This window comes from Leucopleurus acutus (assembly GCF_964270905.1).
Source record: "Leucopleurus acutus genome assembly, chromosome: 6".
In the NCBI taxonomy this organism is placed as follows: Eukaryota; Metazoa; Chordata; class Mammalia; order Artiodactyla; family Delphinidae; genus Leucopleurus; species Leucopleurus acutus.
Window position 1 is genome coordinate 27,209,315 of NC_139149.1, and position 18,030 is coordinate 27,227,344.

The 18,030-nt window shown below is 38.9% G+C and overlaps 1 protein-coding gene across 1 annotated transcript in view; it reads left to right on the plus strand.

The window, feature by feature from the left end:
• The window catches only part of THSD7B (thrombospondin type 1 domain containing 7B), a gene marked incomplete at its 3' end in the record, with an annotated part of 763,972 nt that overhangs the window by 657,738 nt on the left and 88,204 nt on the right, over positions 1-18,030 (plus strand). The window contains exons 15-16 of the mRNA XM_082841629.1: positions 1,235-1,368; positions 8,836-8,986. Of these exons, the coding sequence (XP_082697755.1) occupies positions 1,235-1,368; positions 8,836-8,986 (285 nt within the window). The remainder of the gene's footprint in view (positions 1-1,234; positions 1,369-8,835; positions 8,987-18,030) is intronic.

Consider the following 18,030-nt stretch of genomic DNA (forward strand, 5'->3'; position numbering starts at 1 on the left):
AAGCCCCACAGTTAAAAATAGATTCTGACATTATTTGTGATTCCTAAGATGTAGTCTCGCCAATAACCTTTTCTCATCTGATTTCCATCTCAGCTGCTGACAGTGCTCCAATCTTGTTTTCTGGTTATCCCATTACATAGTGCTTTCCCTTGCATTTAGTGGAAACTTGCAAGTAATGGTTCTGTTTGGATAGCACAGCCTAGTCATCATTTGCAATTTTATGGAATTGGAAAGGCAAGGGGGAGGAAAGGCATGGGGCTGAAGTCCTTGTTTAAAAGGAAAAGCACTAATTAGCTATTTTGGTAATAGGTTGAATCACTACTCATCGGCATGCTACACTAGAGCCATCTTTGTGATCTAGAGTAACATATCATATGACACAACAATTTTTTTTCTTACCAAGGGAGAACGCTGTGTTCACTATTGAGGAGTAACGCCTTTTAAATTCAGTCTTGAAGAGGCAAATTCAATTGACCACCCAATGGTATAAAATTTCAGGAGAAAATCATCACAAATAAATGCATAGGAAGTAACCTAAGAATTCATTGACTGTATTGTTTCTACTATAAATCTCTATATATTCACAGTCAGTAATCATGCCCAGCCTCTAACATGTGTGTGTTTGTCTTGTGTATGTGTGTGTCTGTGTGTTCTCGCTATGCTCTGAAAACACCCTACACATCTCTAAATTCATATAAAGCCACAATGCCCAGAAGGCTAAATGATTGCCTATTAGCATTGATCATTTGGGCACATAAAAAGAAATTTCTGGTGCAAATAATACCACTTTCCTTTTGCTTTCTAAGAACCTTATATTCAAGAGTAAATTTGCCTTACCTCTATTTGTGTCAATTGACATTGTAAAGTACATCTGAGAATACAGTATACCATATAATTGAGAGCTGGACCATCTTAATAGATGCTGTGTGAGCTCTTTGAGGACATGAAAAGGTAATGGAATTCCTGTTCTTGGCGGTAGGTAAGGACTGTCCTTTGGTCTCTTCTGCAAAGGCATGCCATCATATTCTAGTTGATTTCCCCTGTATGTTTCTTTAGGTAAGTCAGTAATTTCAGAGAAGCCAAATGTATCTTGCTTTTGGGGAACGCAATTTGGCTATTGGGGCCAGAGTATTGTTCTCGGGTTCTGTTCAGCCGACTTTACTAAAAGACAGGCTATTTTTCCATAACTTGGATAGTGCCACATAATTTTCTTTTCCTTTCCTATTCTTGACAGGTACACGAGGCAGTCCCGTGTTACAGTGAGTGCAATCAGTATTCCTGGGTGGTAGAACACTGGTCTCCATGCAAAATCCACAATGAGCTGAGGTCCCTGCGCTGTGGAGGCGGAATGCAATCTAGGAAAATCAGGTGTGTGGAAATGGAGACACTGGGGAAATGTGGCAGTGGAATTTATATATTTTTATAAAGACAACAGTGTTGCTTATCCAAGTACACTCTGATTTCACACAGTATCCTCTGGCTTTTGGTCATCTTTAAGTATCCCTGGAAGTATAGGTGCCTTGAGCTGCCATGTATATTGTGGGATTCCGTCTGCATCGCAGCCACAATCCTTAACCTTTCCTGCAAATGATACCAGTGGAAAAACCAACTGCATGGAGTACGCCCACATCCCTGCAGTGATACGTGGCCACCACTGCTAACAAATTAGGTGATTCTGACTGTGATGCCATGTCTCTCTTTTGTGCTGTGTTAGTAAAATTGATGGGCATTGTCTTAATTTTGGATGTCAGTACATTGAAAGGTCAATTTAAGGCCTTTAATAATTTCCACTGTTGGCCTTGGAAACTAATATGAGAATACCTATGAACAGTAATGATATATTTTAATATAAAAAGAACACAGCTCTGAAAGAATTTAGTGAATGCTCAGTTATTTACTGAGGGAGTTTGTTTAACATTTTTGTTTGGTAAATATAGCAGTGGTGCAAAGGAAACAGCTGGCCTGAGTTCATCAAAAAAGTCTAGAAATGATTTGGGAAGAAAGAAGGATAATTTTATTACCAACGGAGGAAAATAGCAGTAAATGTTAGAGAATGAATAAGCAAAAGCCAAAATATTAATCGTAAACAATGATTTAGTATGTAAAATCAAGAAGAAAACCCAGTGTGGTCAACTATTCAGCTGCATGAGCATAGTGTATCATTTTGCTAGATTTAGGAAGTTCCATTTCAAGTGGACACACGGTGCCCAAAGCAGGTAACTCCCTATCGAGTTATCTATGAAGTCAGTTGCCAAGGCAGAGCTTACTTCTATGTGTTTATTGTTATTCAACACCAGTGTACTTACTTGATTCAGTAATTCAATACCCACCAATTCTGAGTCTTACCTAGTCCCAATGTTGCAAAATCACTGGTAAGCCTGTTGGAAGAAATAGCTGCTACCACAATCATAGACGTGCTCCTGATCACCAACCCAGGCAAAGGGTTAATAGACAAATTGTCTTTCCTTCCCTTTGTTCACACTGCCTGTTCCCCTGGGGGCTAGTTGCTCAGGCTGCCAAACTTGGGCGTCTACCTCTTTTTCTTCAAAATCTGTGTCTCTTTTTTTTTTTTTTTTGACATCTTTATTGGAGTATAATTGCTTTACAGTGGTGTGTTAGTTTCTGCTGTATAACAAAGTGAATCAGTTATACATAAGTTCCCGTATCTCTTCCCTCTTGCGTCTCCCTCCCTCCCACCCTCCCTATCCCACCACTCTAGGTGGTCACAAAGCACCGAGCTGATCTCCCCGTGCTATGCGGCTGCTTCCCACTAGCTATCTACCTTATGTTTGGTAGTGTATATATGTCCATGCCTCTCTCTCGCTTTGTCACAGCTTACCCTTCCCCCTCCCCATATCCTCAAGTCCATTCTCTAGGAGGTCTGTGTCTTTATCCCCGTGTTACCCCTAGGTTCTTCATGACTTTTTTTTTCTTAGATTCCGTATATATGTGTTAGCATATGGTAAATCTGTGTCTCTTCCGTCCTATTTTCTCATGGCTTTGAGAAATGATTGACCCGGCTAGCTTATCAAGTAATATGTGTAAATGAGCTGTGGTACGTCTCACTCTCATCCCAGCCTGGCCTCTTAGCAGTATTAAAGCAAAGTCTCAGGAGAGAAAGGAAAGCTTTAAGAGAATAAATTGCTAGTGGCAGAATTGTGGCAGGTTGATTGAGGAAAAACACACTTGAACAAGAGGGCCTTTAAGCCATGCCTCTCAGCCCAAATGGATGAAGCCTGATATAATAAAAATAACACAACTACTAGATATGTGTTATGGGCTGAATTGTGTCCCCCTGACCCAAATCTATGTATCGAAGTCCTAACCCGCAGTACCTCAAAATGTGGCTGTATTTGGAGACAGGGTATTTAAAGAGGTAGTTAATGTTAAATGAGATCATTGGGGCAGGCTCTAATCCAATCTGACTGATGTCCTTATAAGAAGAGTAGATTAGGACATAGACACACACAGAGGAAAAAACCTTGTGAAAATACAGGTAGAAGGTGGCTATCTACAAGTCAAAGGAGAGAGCCCTCAGAAGAAACCAACCCTGCCAACACCTTGATCTCAGACTTTCAGCCTCAAACCTTACATGTATGTTGTTTAAGCCACACAGCGTGTGATATTTTGTTATGGCAGCCCTAGCTAACTAATGCAGACTCACTGTGTTGCATACTTTATGTATATGTGAAGCAGGTTTTCCAGCCATATTGCTTTCCAAACCATTATCGACCTTAATAAAATGGTGTTACAATGAGTGAAACAGTTTATCCGTTTATCTTTGATGAAACCTCCAAACTAGAGGACATCTTCATGGTTCATACATGACAGCAGTCATTTATGAATTCAAAAAATATTTATGAATATTTGCCTTCTATGTATCAGGTGCTGGGGATGCAAAAGTGAACAAAACAAGTTACTGTCCTCAAAGAACTTAGAGCAGCAGGGAAAAAAATAAATGCATAAAATACTATATAATGGAATGTCTTTGCTATGAAATGCCAAGAAAAAAATAAAATTGGATTGGTGTGATGGAGGCTACTGTTTTGGAGAGGCTGGTCAGCAAAATATTTAAGCAGAGACCCGAAAAATGTGAGAGACTTAAATGAATGTAAAGATCTCTATTAAGAGAATTCCAAGGGGAAGGAGTTCCAAAGCAGGAACCTTCTCGGCTTGTTATAACAAGATGGATTACACCACGTCCCATATGGCTGGTGTCAGTACTCAAATTGTATAGTCTTCTAAAATAAGGTTAAAGTGTATTTTTCTAACAGCATCATGAAGCTATGGGAGGTCTGAGACAGAGTGAATGACATGCTCTTATTTACGTTTGAAAAGGACCTTGCTAGATAGAGTATAGAGAAGGAATTTTGGGGTGTGTAAGCAGCAGCAGGGATGAAGGTTTGATTGACATCCCAGAATTCCAGGTGAGAGAGGCTGATGGTTAGACGGGCTTTGTACTAGGGAAGGTGGTGAGGTGGTCACATTTGGACTGTATCTGGAAGGTACAGATGACAGGATTTGCTTATAAAGTGATTGTAGAATGTGGAAGAAAGAGAAGTATCGAAGATGATTGCTAGGTTTCAGGGCCTGAGCAATCATGAGAATGGTAGTGTCATTTGTTGAGATGCGAAATATTAGAAGCAGATTTGAGAGAGAAAATCAAAAGCTAGCTTTGGAACACAATAAATTTGAGATATTCGCTTTCCAACTGAGAAGGCTTGGAGTGACAGATTGGAGTTCAGAGAGCAATGGTGTAAATTAGGCGTCAGCTATAAATCTGAAATATATTGATAAGAAAGAAAGAAATTGCGCCCTGGGGAACACAGATATTCATAGATTAGAGCAAAGGGAAAGCTCTTACAAATGAGACTGGGAAAGAGCCAGTCAACTAGAAGGAAGACCAAGAAAATGGGAAGAAGAGAGTTTTTCAAAAAAGAAAGAGTAATCAGTTGTTTCAAATGGTTCTGAGAAGTTTACTAAGATAATAATTGGCTATTGAGTTTGGCAAAGGAGACTCTGTTGATGATCTTGATATGCGTTTTCTCTGGAATGGTAGTAAAAGTGTGATTAAAGTAAGTCCAAGAGGTAATAATGGAGGAAGAGGAGAGAGGGTGTGGAGATAGCAAATATAGACATGCTTTAAAGCAGTTTTGTAATGAGCCTGAGTGGAAATGAAGGTGATGATCAAAGGGAGATATGGCAAGGAAATCGGTGATGCAGGATATGTAACTACAGGGGCATTTTCATTTGGGAACACCTTCAATTTCAGTCTTCTAAGTCTTTACTCTTGTGCTTGTCAGGACCCCTAGAAGACGCTCTTCTTAAATCACATGTGAAACAGATAATCCTAGCAACCAGTATTTGGGAAACCCAATGAAAAAAGGCTGATGTGGTAGACACAATGATGGCTCCCAAAGATATCCACATTCTAACCCCTGAAATCTGTGACTATGTTACCTTAAATAGCAAAAGATTCTTCACAGTTGTGATTAAGTTAAAGATCTTGAGATGGAAAGATTAGATTGTCCTGGATCCTCTGGATGGGAACATTTTATTCACCAGCGTCCTTAAAAGTGGATGAGGAGATGGGAAAGGAAAAACAGAAAATATGACTAAAGAAGCAAGACACAGAGAGATACAAGGCTGCTGACCTTGAAAACAGAGAAAGGGGCCGTGGCCCCAAGGCATGGGGGTGGCTTCTAGAACATGAAAGAGGTAAGGAGACGATTCTCCTCTAGAGCCTCCAGAAAGGAATGCAGCTCTGCCAGAGCACCGACGTTAGCCTAGTGAGTTCCACGTTGGATTTCTATACTACAGAACTGAAAAATAATAAATGTGCATTGTTTAAGTCACTAAGGTAGTAGTCATTCTTTTCAATATGTTAACTTCTCCTTAAACCCTCTTTTCAATATGATGTTCCCATCCTTAATTGGACCATGTGTTCTCTAATCCAAAGACCTGTTTTGTGAACCTCTCCAGATAATAAACCTTCAATTACCTGCAGGGGCAGGGCTGGGGCCATCACCTAGCTCTGGGAATTGCGGAATTGGGATTTGAGAGCTTAGGTACTTCTTAAACACACTGTCAATAAATCCTCCAGTATTTCTACCTCACCTTCATTCACAGTTCCAAAGGTAAATGCCTGAATTTTCCATGTGTTCTGATGTGTAAATGGAGTGACTTTCTTTCTCTTCCCTTGAAGGCTTAGTAATCAGTTTTCTGGGTGTGCTAAGTCAGTTACCACTAGCCCATCTATTTTCCATTGTTGCCTTTGTCCTCTCCCATGTTCTTTGTCCTTGTAGGATACTGCCTTACCCTCCCTCCTTTGTTTTGTTTTGTTTTGTTAGTCTTTTTGTAACAAATTCCTTTACTATTGTCTTTGTGGCTTATTGGGAGTGAACAAAGACTAATGCATGTGTTCAACTGGACACCATTGACCAGAAGTATTACCTCTTCTTTTTCAGTGAAATCATAAAAGAACATCAGCTGAGAGTGTGCAGGCAAGAAGGAAAGCAATTTTCAGCTTTTAAGTTTGCCCAGGGAAAGACATTAAAGCCATTTCGTGGTCCCTCCTTCCACTATTGACTATTACCACAAAAGAAATTAAAGTCCGTAGATGACTCTGTACCTTGCCTCCCTATATTAGAAGGCACGACATCTTCTCTCCTTTTACCGTCCTCTGTTAACCTGCTTTATACAATATCTAAGTTTGTATTACTTAGCACCTCATAAAGTTTATTTTATTTTGCACCAGCTGATAGACTACTTCGCAGTTTTCCTGAATCAAAAAAAAAAATATTGTTTGCAGAAAAGAAACTCAGAATGCATAGGGTAATTCATTCCAGCATAGCGTGATTTGGGGAGCACCAAAAGGTCTCCAGCGCAGCCCTCCTAAAATGCTTATTCCTTGGCTCTGGCTTTGTGTCGGAAATTACCAGATCGGCACATGGCATCATTTAGCTCATCATCATTGTCGCTTTCACCTTTACCTTGATCATTATCACTGGAAGAAGAAGGGATCTTGTCCCTATTTTTTTTTTTTTTTCAATTCTGTACCCCCGCACCCAAGTAAGGGCATGGTGCAGAGTAAGCTGCTCAAAATATTTATGAAATGAATCATTAGTAATAAATATCTCTGTATCCCAACACCTAGCAAAAGAGACTTATATATAGCGAGTCTTTGTTAAACATTTTTGAGAAAATAATTTAAATATGAACTTCTAATTGGGATATGATATAAATGCAGAGAAATGCCCACAGCATAGGGGGCAGCTCCATGAATTTTCACAATATAAATTCACCTGTGTAACCGACCCAGAGGCCAAGACACAAAGTATTACCAGGACTACCTAAGCCCCTGGGTATCAACCAGTCCACCAAGCGTAACTGCTATTCTGTCTTCTGACACCATAGATGAGTATTGCCTATTTCTTAACTTTCTGTGAATGGAACCATGCAGACTATACTCTTTTGTGTCCAGCTTCTTTTGTTCAACATTATGGTTGTGAGCTCCATTCATACAACAGTAGTTTATGAATTCTCATTCCTTTATAGCGTTTAATTCAATGAGTTTATCACAATATATTTCTCTGTTTTACTGTGGCTGAATAAATATTGTAGATATTCTACTGTTGATTCTAGTTCAGTTGATTATAAATAGTGGTGCTATGAACATTTGCAGGCAGGTTTTATTTTTGGGGGGGTGGTCCACATTTGTACACATTTCTCTTGTGTATATAAATAGAAGTGAAATTGTTGGGTTACATAGTATATATATGTTTAGATTTAGTAGATACTGCCAAGTAGTTTGCCAAAGCATTTATGCTCCAACCAGCAGAGTGAGAAGAGCTACAATTGCTCCACATTCTTGCCAGCCCTTGATATTTACCATGGTTTTGATTTAAGCCGTTCTGGCGGGTATATAGTAGTATAACACTTTGGTTTTAATTTGATTGAATCAATAACATGATTATTTATCTCATCTTCATCAGCTCTTATCTCAGAGCAATTACAATATGTGCATCCATATAGCATGTGCTCAATTGCTGCATGAAAATGCTTGCTAATTGCCCTTTGGTTTATGATACGAAAATTCCTTACTGAAATGCAGAAAATACCTGAAAGAAAAATATGTTCAATTATTTTTTGCATAACTTTGCTATGACCTTAATTGTACTAAACAAAAACTAGGGAAGCTTAGATGCTCTGAAAGAGAAGTCTAGGAAAGGTCTGAGAGAGTCACGGGAACTGTGAAAGGTCTAGTTATTACAAAGTGATGGATTTATTCAGAGGAGAGTCTTCAAGATTTGTTACAATTAAAAAGAAAAAAGGGCTTCCCTGGTGGCGCAGTGGTTGAGAGTCCGCCTGACGATGCAGGGGACACGGGTTCATGCCCCGGTCCGGGAAGATCCCACATGCCGCGGAGCGGCTGGGCCCGTGAGCCATGGCCGCTGAGCCTGCGCGTCTGGAGCCTGTGCTCCGCAACGGGAGAGGCCACAGCAGTGAGAGGCCCGCGTACCGCAAAAAAAAAAATTGTCTCTGTACTAAGACCTGAGTAAATATATTGTAGATAGTTCTATTTAGATGGAGAGTTCTTCAAAGATGACAATTGTCCCTTGTCTTCTGCTTTGCCGAATAAAGGGCTCTGCCCTGAGTTATCACTCAGTAAAGCTGGACTGGCTGAGAAAGGATTTTTTTTCCTGGTTTCTCTGCTGGTCTTATTTTATGTTTAACTATCTCTGAGGGGTAAGTAATTACGATACATCACAGCTATTTTAAATTTACTCCCCAGTGTTTTAAACGATCAAGCTATCTCGTGATCTTGCTTTGCAGATGCGTGAATGCTGCCGATGGTGAAGGGGGAGCCGTGGATAACAGCCTTTGCAACCAGGATGAAATTCCCTCAGAAACCCAGTCTTGCTCTCTTCTGTGTCCCAGTGAATGTGTCATGTCTGAGTGGGGACCTTGGAGCAAATGCCCACAGGTAATTTCTTTTCCCTTGTCAGTGGCCTAATCCTCCAGGGCTGCCACCCCTTTTGTTCTCTGCACTTTCACAGTGCTGCTCTCCAAAGCATTCTTCTCATAACATGGGAAAATAATTTTGCCCAAGAAAGAAAAAAAAAAAATTCAACAAGTGAAACCGAGCAATTTAAAATGCCAGTGCTTCCTTTAAGGCCTTTATCCTGGGAACACGAACAAGGAAAATGAGCCTGTAATGATCACACTATGATTCGAATGCACGCCTATTGTTAAAGGGGCTTCTTTGGTACCAAAATGATCCTCATTATAATCTGTTGGTTCTAATCCATTTTTACCCTTGCAGAATCAATATATCTAAGTCGCTTAACTCCACTGTGTGATTTAGCTTCCGTTAGTGATGATCTGTTTTTGCCTTGTGCTATTTTCCCAAAATGAGGTGTTCTTTTGCCATGGTCTTCTTCCAAAGCTGACCAAAAAAACCCTTTTTTTTTTTTTAAGTCTAAAGCACTTGCCTTTTTCCTCTTTTTTTTTTTTTCAAAAAAAAATGGAAGCATAAGAGGAGTATGACAAAATATTCTTCACGTAGCGTGGTTCGACTTAATAATCTCAGAAGATAACGTTGGATATTTTAGACTTAACCTTTCTGCCTAAAAAGCTAAAAATCAAAATGAGGATGAGGAGCATATTTTATGGCTTCAAATGTTGGGAAGGAAAGAATTAGGATACTTTGATTTCAGTGGTGATACTGACAATTTATGGAAAGATTGTGGAAATCTTTGTATGAAAATGGAAAATATTTTTTTTTAATTTTATTGAAGTGTAGTTGATTTACAGTGTTGTGTTAATTTCTTCTGTACAGAAAAGTGACTCAGTTATACATATATTTTTTTTCATATCCTTTTCCATTATGGTTTGTCACAGGATATTGAATATAGTTTCCTATGCTATACGGTAGAACCTTGTTGTTTATTCATCCTGTATGTAACAGTTTGCCTTTGCTAATCCCAAACTCCCAATCCATCCCTCCCCTGTCCCCCTCCCCCTTGGCAACCACAGGTCTGTTCTCTATATCTGTGAATCTGTTTTTGTTTCACAGATATGTTGATTTGTATCATATTTTAGATTCCACATATAAGTGACCATATGGTATTTGTCTTTCTCTTTCTGACTTACTTCGCTTAGTATGATCATCTCTAGTTGCATCCATGTTGCTACAAATGGCATTATTTCATTCTTTTTGATGGCTGAGTAATATTCTATTGTATATATATACACCATACCTTCTTTATCCATTCTTCGGTTGATGGACATGTAGATTGTTTCCATGTCTTGGCTATTGTAAATAGTGCTGCTATGAACATAGGGGTGCATGTATCTTTTCAAATTATAGTTTTATCTGGGTATATGCCCAGGAGTGGGATTGCTGGATCATATGGCAACTCCATATTTTTAGTTTTTTGAGGAACCTCCATACTGTTTTCCATAGTAGCTGCACCAATTTACATTCCCACCAACAGTGTAGGTGGGTTCCTTTTTCTCCACACCCTCTCCAGCATTTGTTATTTGTAAACTTTTTAATGGTGGCCATTCTGACCGGTGTGAGGTGGTAACTCATTGTAGTTTTGATGTTCATTTCTGTAATGATTAGTGGTGTTGAGCATCTTTTCATGTGCCTGTTTGCCACCTGTATGTCTTCTTTGGAGAAATGTCTAGGTCTTCTGCCCATTTTTTCGATTAGGTTGTTCGTTTTGTTGTTGTTGAGTTGTATGAGCCATTAGTATATTTTGGAAATTAAGCCCTTGTCAGTTGCATTGCTTGCAAATATTGTCTCCCATCCCACATTCTGTAGGTTGTCTTTTCACTTTGTTTATGGTTACCTTTGCTGTGCAAAAGCTTGTAAGTTTGATTGGGTCCCATTTGTTTATTTTTGTTTTTATTTCTATTGCCTTGGGAGAGTAACCTAATAAAACTTTGGCATGATTTACGTCAGAGAATGTTTTGCCTGGAAAATATTTTTGAAGTTAGTTAATACCTTATATTGGCAGTTTTTAATTGTTGATTCCTTATTAATTATTGAAAATTTATCTTTGATGTTCTATAATTCTATTCCTGAAAGAGATTTTCCTTGTTCTTTGGGGATAGGACAATACAGTAGTAAGATAAAGAGGGGGCTTCCCTGGTGGCGCAGTGGTTGGGAGTCCGCCTGCCGATGCAGGGGACGCAGATTCGTGCTCCGGTCTGGGAGGATCCCACATGCCGCGGAGCGGCTGGGCCCGTGAGCCATGGCCGCTGAGCCTGCGCGTCCGGAGCCTGTGCTCCGCAACGGGAGAGGCCACAACAGTGAGAGGCCTGTTTACCGCAAAAAAAAAAAAGATAAAGAGGCACCAATAAAGGATAATTTGTAGGAGTGGAATGCTCGTCCTACTAAGTTATACACTTATTTTGTGTATAACTTGAATATAATGAGAGTTCACATTTCATGAGGACTTATTTTGTGCAAGGCATGTGTAAGAATGATTCCCTTTAGCTCTTCCAATAATCCTGCTAAGTACCTCCTGTTACCAGTCCCATTGGACAGCCGAAGACACTGATTCTCAGAAAGGCTAAGTAGCTTTCAGAAAGTTTCACATTTACTAAGTGACGGAGCTGGGGATGAGCTGTATTCTGTCTGATGGAGCCAGTGCCTTTGATCTCACATTCTTGGCTCACTTATCTTAGAAGAATTAAGGTAGATTTAGACTCACTACTTCTCTTTCTTTAAGTTGCAACATTTGTTTTAAGAACAAAGCTAGTTGTTTGAGCTGTCTGTATGATTATTCCATGACTGAGGACATACATTGACACTTTAGAAAGTGTGGCAGCATATACTCTTTATTAATCAACCTGCAGAAGAATTAGCAACCTGAAGAAGTTTAATTAATTGCAGAGGTCATTATCTTCCTCACTTCTTTTTTTCTAATTTGCTCACAGAAGACTCCATCAAGCTGTAATCACTTTGCCATGAAAACGTTGCCCCCTTAAGTCAAGGCATCTGGCCACTGAGCTAACATATTTGTCTTGGGAGCATTTTATACAATGTTGTGATGGCCCTGGCATTCTGTGTTTGCTTCTTCAGGTTTCTTGGAGGCAATTTCCTTTAAGGTCTGCTTCTCTAAACATAATCACTTTACTTTGGAGTGTTTAGAAATTGGAGCTAGAGAGAATATTTTAACTTCCTTTCATGTGTCTGTGGAAGATGACACAGACAGTCACTTGCCTGTCAGCATGAAGTGAGAAGGTTGTTTTTTAAACTGCTTCTATTCCTTCTTCGTTTCATAGTAATAATAATAGCTCGGACAACAACAACAATACTGTCACTGAGCACATCTTAGGGAGCTGACACCGTGCTGAAGTTTCATAACTGCACTTTGCTAAGATGTTAGAACACTTATCCACGGTCACTCAGGTCTATCCGACCACAATGGCCTCGTTCTTTCTCAGAGGCACCCTGCTCTCAAGTGTAAATAAAGGCTTTAGAATGGGGGAAACAAAAAAAGGTAATCAGGACTCATGCCTGAGTGTTTTCTCTATCTCCAGATACGTTGCATCATTTTAATAAATTGCAGCATCTTGGCATAATGCCCCAACATCACGGGTACTTAAGTGGTGCTTGATGGTGATCATGGTCATGATTATAGCAAAGTTAGCAAGCTGGATCTGCGTGCCTGAAGTTTAATTAGCACTTCAGTGTGCATTTCCTGAGAAAAAAGGACACCATTATTGTATAATTGTGCGGATTCATGGATTCTAAGTATTGGCCATTATTTTACCAAGTTCTCCTTGATAGTCTGCAGTGTGACATATGTTAATGAAACCAATTCACTGTTGTTTTTTCTTCTTTTTCTTCCCAGGACAGTTCTTTAGAGCCAAACGCATAAACAAACAAAAAAATAAGTTCCCAAAAAACCCACCAGTATTTCTGAGACAAAAATATGTTTCTGTTATATATCCACAAAATGCTCTGAAATTTATATTTTGATTTAGCTATAAAAACGTTATTTATTGTGAAATAAGCTCACTAATGTTTTTAAACATGGTTAAGTAAATAGATTTGGCAGTTAATGAAAAGAAACTCAGCAAAACCAATTAACTAATTAAAACTACTTCTTGAATTCCTGTATGTGCCCTACCCTCTGAGGCCAAACATGTCTACCAGACTATCAGTGCGTCGAGGAGTTTACAGCTCTCAGTATCTTTTGTAAATACGTACTGTATAGGTGCAGCAAAGGATTCAGTAGTCACACAGTGTTCCCTGATAAGATGGTAGGCACTATATAAAATAATTAAAAATAGACTTTTCTAACCTCTGGGTCAATGATCTTCACACAGATCCTCTGCCCCAGCCCGGAAATTCCGAGTCAGTATGCCTGGGGTGGTTCCCATGAATTTCCATGTCTAACAACTTTCCAGGTGATGCTGATTCTGCTATTCTGGAAACACCTTTCCGCTCACAAGGCTTGGTCATTACCTCTAAGTCATGTTCTTTTTCAATCTCATTTGAATTGCAATTTTTTGCATAATCCTACTTATTCATTTTTGGGGGAACTGGCATTTTAAAAATTTATTTTCTTCCACGTGTATTGAGGTATAGTGGACATACACCACTGTATAAGTTTAGGGTATACAGCATAATGATTCGACTTACATGCGTCATGAAATGATTACCGCAGTATGTTTAGTGAACATCCATCATCTCATCTACATAGAACATTAAAGAAATAGAAAAATATTTCCTCTTGTGATGAGAACTCTTAGGATTACTCTCTTAACAACTTTCCTATGTAACAGACAGCCATGTTAATTACATGCATCATGTTGTACATTACATCCCTGGTACATACTTACCTTATAACTGGAAGTTTGTACCTCTTGACTGCCTTCCTCCAGTTCCCTCTCCCCCCACCTCCGCCTCTGCTAACCACAAAGCTGATCTCTTTCTCTATGAGTTTGTTTGTTTTTGAAGTATAATTGACCTACAACACTTTGTAAGTTCCTGTCACACAACATGCTTCAGTTGAATACTGAATAAGCACCTAGCATTATGTGGAAACTTAGCTTATATTTATAGATGCTTTCCACCTGCCAGACAATGTACTTAGCACTTTATTATTTCACTTAATCTGCATAATGTGAGTATGAAATAGATACTATTATCCCCACAATGTATAGATGAGGAAACTGAGTCTCAGAGAAATGAGTAACCTCTTGCTTTTAAAGAGCAGGAAGAGACACAGTGACTGTATAAGCACAGGAGACCATATACCCTCCTACCCACTGCAAAAGAAATAGAAGCCACACTTCCTGTAAACTTGTAGTCTCCTTTTCTGGTTTACATGGTTATTATATTTGTGAAGGAAGATATTTCTAAATTGAACAGTCTACTTCATTTGAATAGTTTGCCAAAGAAGGAAGGGAAGGGAGTCATGACAGGGAGTGCGAGCTAATGCCCTGAAATACCTGCTGGCTATGTGATTGTGGCCAAGTTACTTACACTTCTGAGTTGTAGGTTCCTTATCAGAAAAATAAGGATAATTACAACTGTTTTTCCAGATTGCTTAAGGATTAGAGATAATGTCTGTAAAATGAATAGCACAGGATATTACCAAATACAGGTTTATTTAAAAAAAAAAGAGGAAGTGGGAGGTGAAGGAGGAAGAAGAAGCAAATCACAGTTCCCCCTTATATTGTTCATAATGTCAGGAAACAGAAGACAGCTGTACATTTTCTAAGACATACGGGAAATATCCCTTCCCCCCACACAAAATGAGTTAACACTCGGTCTTACAGAAATAAAATGTCACCTTCTTTGCTGAAAAATGACTTATGCCTAATTTAATAGTGGTCCCCAAAAGCAAGGCATCCGAATGACAACTCTGAATGGATGGGTTACCGCACGTACAGTAACTGCCAATTGCCAATTATAACGAAAAGGAAACAAGACAGAGGCAGTAAAAATTGGAATGGGACCATTTTAACTGTCCTGGGAAGAACTGGAGACTATAAATGGATCAAGCAGAAACAAACACAATTCAAAGCAGAATTTGAAGAAAATGGAAAACTATGTGTTTCACTTATTTTCATGTTCTGTTTTTTTTCTTGTTCCCATAAGATACACACACACATCAACATATATGTATGTTTTTTGACTCCAATATGCTCACTTCTGTAGAATGCTTTAATGTGAAAGGAAGCTTCTGGAATTATACATATAAAACCTTTTGAAATAGTGTTCACTCTCTACAGGCATGTGTGTATAAGTATACATGTGTATGTATCTACATATATGTATAAGTACATATATGTATATATTTAATAGTTCATTGTTTATTACCCAATATTCCTCTTTAATCTACTTAATGTTTTCCAGTTTTTATTCCTTATCCTTCATACTTCAAAATTATGCTGATGAGTATTCACAGAATCTTCAGGAGAGGTTTATAAATTTCTGAATTCACAAACTTCTCAGACCCTGACACATCTGAAGGGGGATACATGGTTCTCTTTATTTATGATACCAACCCCGACAGAAAATCTCCATTGAGAGTTAAAGAGTTCCTATTTATGATTCTCCTTGGAGGCTTGATAAAGAAATTTCTTAAACAATTGTATTGATAAGAAGCAGCAGGGAGGGTCTTGGAGATGAATTTCCAAGCTGCTGTATACTTTACAGAAGGAAGCCTGCACAAACCCTCTCCAGAAAGATGACTTAAGTTTAGCAAACGTATTTGAACCTCAGTTGATTCACTCCCAGCTGAATGCATCAAAGGCTGGCTAGAGCTGCAGCTGGGCATCTTCTCACACTGTGGAAATTGGAGGCTCATTAAGCAGTGGTCCGAATGCAACCTCACGATCAAACAGTGATTCAGACCTTTGCATTATCACCAGAACAACCTCTGGAGAAAGATCATAAAGGGAAACTTCGCAAAGAAACTATATAGGGCTTAAGTGTCATCAAATCTAGATTCTATCATAGTCTTAGTGTACTTCCAAAATACATATTTTTTCTAGACTTTACTCTTTTCTCTATCTATGCAGCATACACTAATGAAAGCCAGTGCAGATATATACCAGCATGTACACACTGCTATTACTCCTGCAGGCAAAGACACAGACACTGCTTTAAAAGAGAAGGAGAAATTCATGCCAGTTTTCTGATAAGTGCTCCAGAATTAAACATTTGAAGTTAAGAAAAATAACTTTTTCTTTTTTTTTCATTTTCATGGTGCTCCTGTGTTATTTTTGGTAAGGGCTATCAACAATGACATTCTATTGCTGATGACTCAGCATTTTCAGTACCTTGACATTACCTCTGAAAGTTACGTTTCCAGGAAAGCAATTTACCCCAATGTTTACGACTTGTCCTCAGCTCCAAGTGCTTCATCAGCCTTTTCTCACAGTCTGTAACATGCACATAACAACCTCTATGTGTCTCTGGAGGGCATGTCTAATGATCACGACCCTCAGGCTGCCCAGTGCTTTCCTCTGACTCACAACTGAAAGCCAGAGGAGAAAGATGATAATTTCCTATATTCTGGATTGCAAATTCTGGTTGCTTCTGTTAAATTGATACTGGCTCTTGTCAGAAGCCAGTAATTCATTACTCAGGGACTTGTGGAGTATTTCACCCCTGTGTGCAGTGAGCTTTCATATCACTCAGAACCATTCTTATTTCCACAACCACATTAGGTCCTGTAACAGAAGGTATCTCATTTCATTCAGGTTAGCAGCAAATGACAATCCTATAGAAGCAGTCTTTGAGCTGCTCCACTTTTTAAAATTTAATGTTTGTTATCGTTCTTTTTTATGCAGTACAATTTCTGACTCTCACTAACACCAATTTGAAATACAAAATAAGGGTTCCATTGCTCTCAATGTCTCTGTCTACGCTTGTCTTTCTCTCTCCCTCTCTCTCTCTACCTGTCTTTATCTCTACTTTATAATATAAATTCTCAGAAAAAATTATGTAATAAGCCCCATAAATTCATCACCCAACTTCAATATTGATCGCCCAGCTTCAGTAGTTATCTACATATGACAATTTTACTCATTTCTTCTTCCCCAGTTCTTATCCCTTCTCCTATAAATGACTTTATAAAGTGTATCCCACACTTTGTCTCATTTCATCCATAAACACTTTTATATATCTTCCTAAGAAATAAGACTAATTACAATGACAACAGAAAAACCACAGTATCTTTTACACTTTGTAGGAGGATGATTTTCAAAAAATTAAAAACATGACTCTCATACAAAGTGTCAAAAATTAATTAACTCATTTATGATTAAAGCAGCATGATTGTAAGGTTCAAGGAGAATTGGAGAGGACAGAGAACTTCTAGCAAGGATGGAATATCAATTGTTTTATTTGGATTAGATTCAGTTTATGCTCCCATTGTAAACAACTAAAAGAAAAGCAAAATATATAAAACAACGGTTTGTAGACATTGGTCAATAGGTAGCATGGAACCATGATCCTAAGGGAAGAAAACCAAATGAGGTGAGCCTTACAATCACCATGGCTTTCTGGATAGAGAATTTTCTGGATTATGGTGCCAGGAACGATACCCCAACAAGAATATAGTGAAACGGCAGAAATCAGAGGTCTGAGAGGTAGAGGAGGCTGAACTTTGAAGGGCAAAATATTGAAGAGAGTAGAGCTAGGCAAAGAAAGAAATCTAGATATCCATGTAGGGGTCCCTTTAAGTCTTTGGTTAAAACTAATTTGCACATGCACGGAGCGAAGCTCCATGAGTTCAGACAAAGAATGACTCCTGGGAAGCTGCAAGGTGTACACATTCCGAAGGTCACATAAGTCTGGGAGATACTTCAATTCTACCGAGCCAGTTCAGAGATACCTCTTCAAGCCCTCAGGCCATTTGACAATGACCTGACAAGGGTTATGCCCTAGAAGAAGGGCTAAATTAGCCCTGGTGTAAAGTCTACTCTACAATTACCCTAATGAAATTTAGACAAACCTTAGAAGGATCAAGGAGATCCACCAGTAACTTT